Source organism: Apium graveolens, chromosome 8 (genome assembly GCF_009905375.1).
Source record: "Apium graveolens cultivar Ventura chromosome 8, ASM990537v1, whole genome shotgun sequence".
Lineage (NCBI taxonomy): Eukaryota > Viridiplantae > Streptophyta > Magnoliopsida > Apiales > Apiaceae > Apium > Apium graveolens.
The window spans coordinates 58,159,317-58,165,927 of NC_133654.1; the positions used below are offsets into that span (position 1 = coordinate 58,159,317).

The 6,611-nt window shown below is 27.1% G+C and overlaps 1 protein-coding gene across 1 annotated transcript; it reads right to left on the minus strand.

The window, feature by feature from the left end:
• Positions 1–421: 421 nt before the first annotated feature.
• LOC141677811 (putative nucleoredoxin 1-1) lies at positions 422–3,095 on the minus strand. The gene is made up of 4 exons (XM_074483881.1): positions 2,678–3,095; positions 1,840–2,394; positions 1,175–1,684; positions 422–1,069 (listed from the first exon to the last, which is right to left on the minus strand). The coding sequence occupies exons 1-4, from the start codon at positions 2,996–2,998 to the stop codon at positions 626–628; spliced, it is 1,830 nt and encodes a 609-aa protein (XP_074339982.1). The 5' UTR covers positions 2,999–3,095; the 3' UTR covers positions 422–625.
• Positions 3,096–6,611: the final 3,516 nt, after the last annotated feature.

The following is a 6,611-nucleotide window of genomic DNA, read 5'->3' on the forward strand; positions in this document are numbered from 1 at the left end:
TAAACTAATGCATCAATGGAAAATTTTAAACAATGCTTCAGTCAAAACTAACCAAATTATTTTTAGAACAAAAGGATCTATATTTACAATTCAATATGCAGAAAGATCGTATAACAAGTGATGCCTTAAGACCAAAAATAAAAAGAGGTTTATACAACTGTCCACATCTCAAAGCTTAAAACATGTTTGTTAATAAAATAAAGAAAAATTCAGACAAGGTACCGTGGTAATGGTAGACCCGATATGACAATGAGCCCCTAGAAGCTTGAGTTCATTGGGATGGGACTTCACAGCATCCAGAAACCATGGTAACTTCTCATTTCTAATAACAAATTTAGAGTTTTTATTTCCATTGGCGTCATAAGGATGCACATAAACAGGTGATTGCTTGTCGGTACTTAAACATCTAAAAAACAAAATCTAAATATAACACTAGTACATCCAAATTAAATAGAATCCACATGTCTTTATGTTTACATAAGATGGTGCATGACACTTCCAGGAATCAGAGTTACCAAAAGATATAAGATAACATGCTAGAAGGACACTTCTCATTACACAATACTGAGACAGAAAGATAAATTGCCATCATACCATTATAAATACATAACATAAATATGAAAAACTAGACTTCCCATTCTTGAATTGGCACATAGTCCCAATTATAATTTTCCGTGACTTCCATCAACGCCTCCTTCTCCAAACCACCAGCATTAAAAGGAAAATCCTTATTCCCCTTTTCAATTATAGGATATGTTGATCTCCTCACCGCCGTTCCATCACGATCAAAAGCAACCAGTCCAACAGCTTTTCTAAAAAGACAACACAACTTCTTGGCTATATGTGATCCTCTAGGAAGAGGAGGATGCCTCAGCCATGGCAAAGTTGCAAGGACATGCTTACCATATGAAGATCCCTGTTTCTTAGGGATGTAAATCACTTCAAACGCATCATCTGTTTCCTTCATTTCAAGATATCTTTCTTTTAGCCTCCGTAAAAACTTGGCACTGTCCCAATTACCATCAATAATGAAAATAATTCTCTTCCCCACAAGTTGCGATAACTTAACCTGTAAAGTTGATCAGAAAAGTCAATAAGGGGAATGGTATAAAAACTTCTGAGCAGTAGACGAGAGTTGAAAACAACCAAGCACAAGAATGTCAAGAGAACTCACTTCTAGCCCATTTTTTTGTTTGAAAGAAGTGTTTGGATCCCATAACGTATCCAGCTTCAGTTTCTTTATATATTTAGCCTCCAACTTGGCAATTCTCATGCGGGTAAATGGATATGATTTAATACCAAATTTCTGCAAGATGTCAGCGCCAAACCGTTCATAATATTTTCCTTGCGGTCCAATAATCACAAGCCTAGGATCTGGCCCCTGCCCCTCCAATTCCATAGGATAACTAAAAATCCGCTTCAAATACGTGCACCTTGGGTCTTTAAACGGGAGTGCCAGCCAAGGCATATTGCTGAATGTGTTCCGGAATGATTCTTCGGTTGCATACTCACTAGTATCATTTGAATTATGATCGTAAACAAGCACGATCTCAAAGTTTTTCTCTTTAGCCAACAGTTCTTCACAAGCCGTTTGAATTTCTATTAATGTAAGGTTAGTGGATAAATTCTCTTCGTAAAAGAACAAGGCCACAACCTTATCTTCAAGATTTTGAACCGGTACCTCCTGTAGGTAGAATGTAATGGGGAATCATATACAACAATCAAAATTTAAAAGAGGGCGTAGATGGAATACACATCACTTTACATAGACTAACTCTTAAATGATGAGTATGTCCCAAAATCCTGATGTTGACAACATGATACTACAAAAACATATACCTGATTCTCATTGTTGATGACGTAATTACATTCAGAAAAGGTCAGGAGTTTTGTAATGGAAGGATGATTGAGTGTTTCTTCATCTTCATAGCCAATGCGATCAATCCTTTCATCGCTGAAAGGATATGCCTGAGCTCCACACCAGAGAAAATAAATGTCGGCACAAGTTTGCAAAACAACGCCTGTAGGATCGATGACAACTGAGAAGGTTTGACGTTCACCGACAAAACAAGAGACGGGAAGTCTTAATTTCTTTTCCAAATAGTTCCGGGATTCAGCATCAGAGAACGGAATGGCAGTCCATGGCATGCCAGAAAGCATTTCTTCAAAACATTCCTCAAGAAAAGATTCATCAAGGTTCAGTTGTTGTGGGTTCCAGGACGCATCATAATCAGGCGTAAACCCAACCAGAACGACCTCAAAACCACCTTTAGGGTAGATAGCATTGTATATATGAAGCAAGGAGTCAATGCCTAGCCTTAACTTATGATTCAAAGGAGCAAGTGGGACAAAATGTAAGACAACAACCTTGCCTTCCAGGTGGTTAGGCTGGACCTAAAGAAAAATAAAATCGCATTGCACAATTACAAAAGTGATGCAACCAGAAGCTAGCTTGTTAAATTCTCAGATAAATAATAGTAAAAATTATTTGTGAAATATATGCAAGGGATGCAAATAATTTAGGCTAGCTAGCATTGTTGAAAATCAAAAGAACACTACATAATTCCGATATACGAGTTTAGGGGTATTCAATAGCAAACAAGCTAGCAGTTAATTTAAAAGACTAAAATATGAATAATACTATAATAAGAGGGTGGTGATAGTAGGATTATAATACCGGACGATTGCGGTCATTGTATGTGATGAGAAAATCTCTGTCTTTAGTGAAAAGAAGCTCCGATAAATTAACAATATCTCCGTTTTTAAGCTCGTGATTCTCCTTAATCGAAGATTCAACCACCACATTCTTTTTTGCTGTTGAGCACTTCTCTAAGCTGTAATCTAGCAAATCATCATCATGATTATTGTTCTTCTTCTTCGATTTGTGCTTGAGCCTACAAGGAGTATAAGAAGATGATAATACAACATCAACATCATCATTGTCCTTATTCTTTCTTTTCTTGCTTGAACACATCCCTAATTTCATCTCTCTCTCCATCGCTCAATTAGGGCTTTCTGTCTCCAAAACTTCTCGATATATTTTAATTGTTTGTATCCAATATTAATACCCCCAACCCAAACCCAATTGGGTTGAGAATTGGTATTGTAAATTTGTAATCGGACTTGGGCCCTTCCTTTAATTTATTTTATACACATAGGCCCACAACTAATTTTATACGAGTACAAACAAAAAAGTTTTCATCACTAATTCATTACTACTTATCCCGTAACTTTAAATCTTTTATTATTAAAATATTAATATTAATAGTTTCAATTTTAATTTTCTAATATTTTTTCAATATTAAATTTTATTTGATATCTTTTATAAATTTATTATTTTTATTATGCATGTTAAAACATTATAAAATTATTACTGTATCATTGAATATTTTATGTTAATTATAGTTTTATATTAATATCATATCATTTACATTTTAATATTCTACTTGCTACTTTATTTTTCTAAGTTATATTTAATCATCATCTTTTTAATATATTTTTAAATTTTATTTGAAATTATGTGCTAATTTATTAATATATCTTAAATTTCTTTTTTGATTATTTATATTTTATGATCAATAGTTACATATTATAAAAATATTACAATATTTTTATTGAATATTTTGTAAATAATATTTTTATATTTAGTTGTATTAGATAGATAGTAATGTGTATTTGTATTCTAATTTTCAAAACCTATTTACAAATCATAACTTTTAATGTTGTTGGACCCTATATATTTTGTAAATAATATTTTTATATTTAGTTGTATAGCAAATCATACTTTTAATGTTGTGGGACCCTATATATAATCAATGTTTTTAAATTTATTTTGATTTTTTAACAAATTCTTAATTTTATTTAATATTATGTATAAATATATTATTAAACATTGATTAAATTAATTTTTTTATTTTGAACATGCATTTTATTACATAATTTAAACATTATTATTGTTTATTTTCTATTGGTACCAATGAGAATTATTTCTTTTTACCACTATATATATATATATAACACTGTTAAAATATCATTTTTAGTTTTTAATTCTAAAATTATTTATTAGTTTGTATCCTCGTATCCACTTAAAGTTACGTGAGAATGTTAAATAATTTGAGATAATTGAATTTAAATTTTATATAATTTAAAATTAAATATTAAATGTATAGTTAATTGTTGTTTAAATATAATATATCTATAATATTTTTTTGATAAATAAATTATGTCATTTTTCTAATTTTAAAAATATTTTATTAAGTATTTTATAGTATTATATAATATCTATCTACTTTTTAAAATATATTTTTATTTTCTAAATCAACATAATAATAAAATGTTAACTTAGGGTTTTGCTTTTTTTAGGTGTTAGAGATGATTGTAGGTTATGTGTTAGTTTACCGTACCACATTAACCTCCTTACGGTAATTATATATATGATATGTATGAGTTAAAAATAAATATTAAATGTATAGTTAATTGTTGTTTAAAAATTAAATATCTATAATATTTTTTTGATAAATAAATTATGTCATTTTTCCTATTTTAAAAATATTTTATTAAGTATTTTAAAGTATTATATAATATTTATCTCTTTTTTAAAATATTTTTTTCTTTTCTAAATCAACATAATAATAAATTATTAACTTTGGTTTTTATTTTTTCTTAGTGTTAGAGATGATTGTACGTGTTAGTTGCAACTAACGACCGATACAATTACTAGCTTAACCCGATTTTTTTTAATATTATGAGTTTTTTAATAAATTTAAATTGAAAATTTTAGGGGATGAAATTTATTGGCTTAAATTTTTTAAAATATATGATTTGATCATAATTCTATGTATGACATCTTTAAAAATGAGAGTGTTTAGTTAAAAATATATATACGATGACGCGTTTTAGTTGAAAAAGTTAATTGATTTGTTATTAATTATTATATTAATATTACTTTATTTTATTAAATTGATTTTTTTCGTGAAAGTTTTGAAAAATGAAGATTTTTTGTTAAAGTAATTAGAAGGGGTAACTTCTAAAAAGGTAAATGATTAATCTTTAATAATTATAATATTATTATTTTATTTTATTATATAAATTTATGTGTGATATTTTTGAAAAGGAGGGGTATTAGTTAAAAAAGTTAATTGGTTAATTATTAGTTATTATAATATGATTATTCTCTTTTAATAAATAATTTTTTCCATGATATTTTTAGAAAGGAGATTTTGTATTTTTTGGGAAAATTTGGAAAATTTAATGTGTTTTGACTAAAAAAGATAATTATTTAATTATTAGTAATTATAATACTTTTATTTTTTTTACTAAATAAAATTTACTGTAATATTTTTGGAAATGATTTGGTTTTAGTTGGGAAAATTTAAAAAGGTAATGTATTTGTAATTAGTTAGTTTTCAATAATTATAATATTATTATCTTAGTTCATTAAATATGATTGTCCATGATATTTTTAAAAAAAGATAATTGCATAATTATTGATAATTATAATATTTTTATTTTTTTAATCAATAGAATTTCTCGTGATATTTTTGGAAAGTGGTGAGTTTTAGTTGGGAAAATTAAGTAAAGTTACGTGGTTAAGACAAAAAAAATAAATTTACGTGTTTTAACAAAAAAAGGTACATAATTGTTAGTTATCAATAATTACGATATTATATTTTAATCTATTAAACGTGATTGCTCGTGACATTTTTGAAAAATGAGGAGTTTTAGTTAGAAAAAATTAGAAAAGGATAACTACTTAATTAATAGTAATTATAATACTTTTATTTTTTTACTAAACAGAATTTTCTGTGATATTTTTGGAAAAGTGAGGGGATTTGGTTGGGAAAATTAAAAAACAATAATGTGTTTTAGCTAAAAACAACAATTGGTTAGTTATAAGGATAACAATATTATTATTTTAATCTATTTTATATGTTTGCTTGTGATATTTTTGGAAAATGGGAAATTTTAGCTAGAAATAATTAAAAAGGTAACGTGTTTTACGTGAAAAAATTAATTGATTAATTATTAGTAATTATTGTATCATTAATTAAATATGATTTACCGTGATATTTTTGGAAAATAAGGAGTTTTAAAAAGAATTGAAAAGGTGATGTATTTTAGGTGGAAAATGTAATTGATTAATTATTATTAATTATAGTATTAATAATTAAATATGATTTTCCGTGATATTTTTGGAAAATGAGGAGTTTTAGTTATAAAGATTTGAAAATGCAATGTGTTTTAGCAGGAAAATGTAATTAGTATTATTAATTAAATATGATTTCCCGTGATATTTTTTGAAAATAAGGAGTTTTAGTTAGAAAGAATTGAAAAGGTAATGCATTTTAGATAAAAAAAAAATGTAATTAGTTAATTACTAGTAATTATAACATTATTATTTTAATTCATTATAAAAATGACCGGAAACCAAAACTTTCGATTTTCGACTTTAATATAATAATATAGATATCATAAAATTACAAAATATATGGTAAAAACCTCTAAATTAATACTTTCTTAAGTCAACCTTATCGATGGTATTCGGTATTAGTAAGGGGTCATTTGTTAACCCCTGTATCATACCAAAAGTACTGGACGAGACTTGAATCACT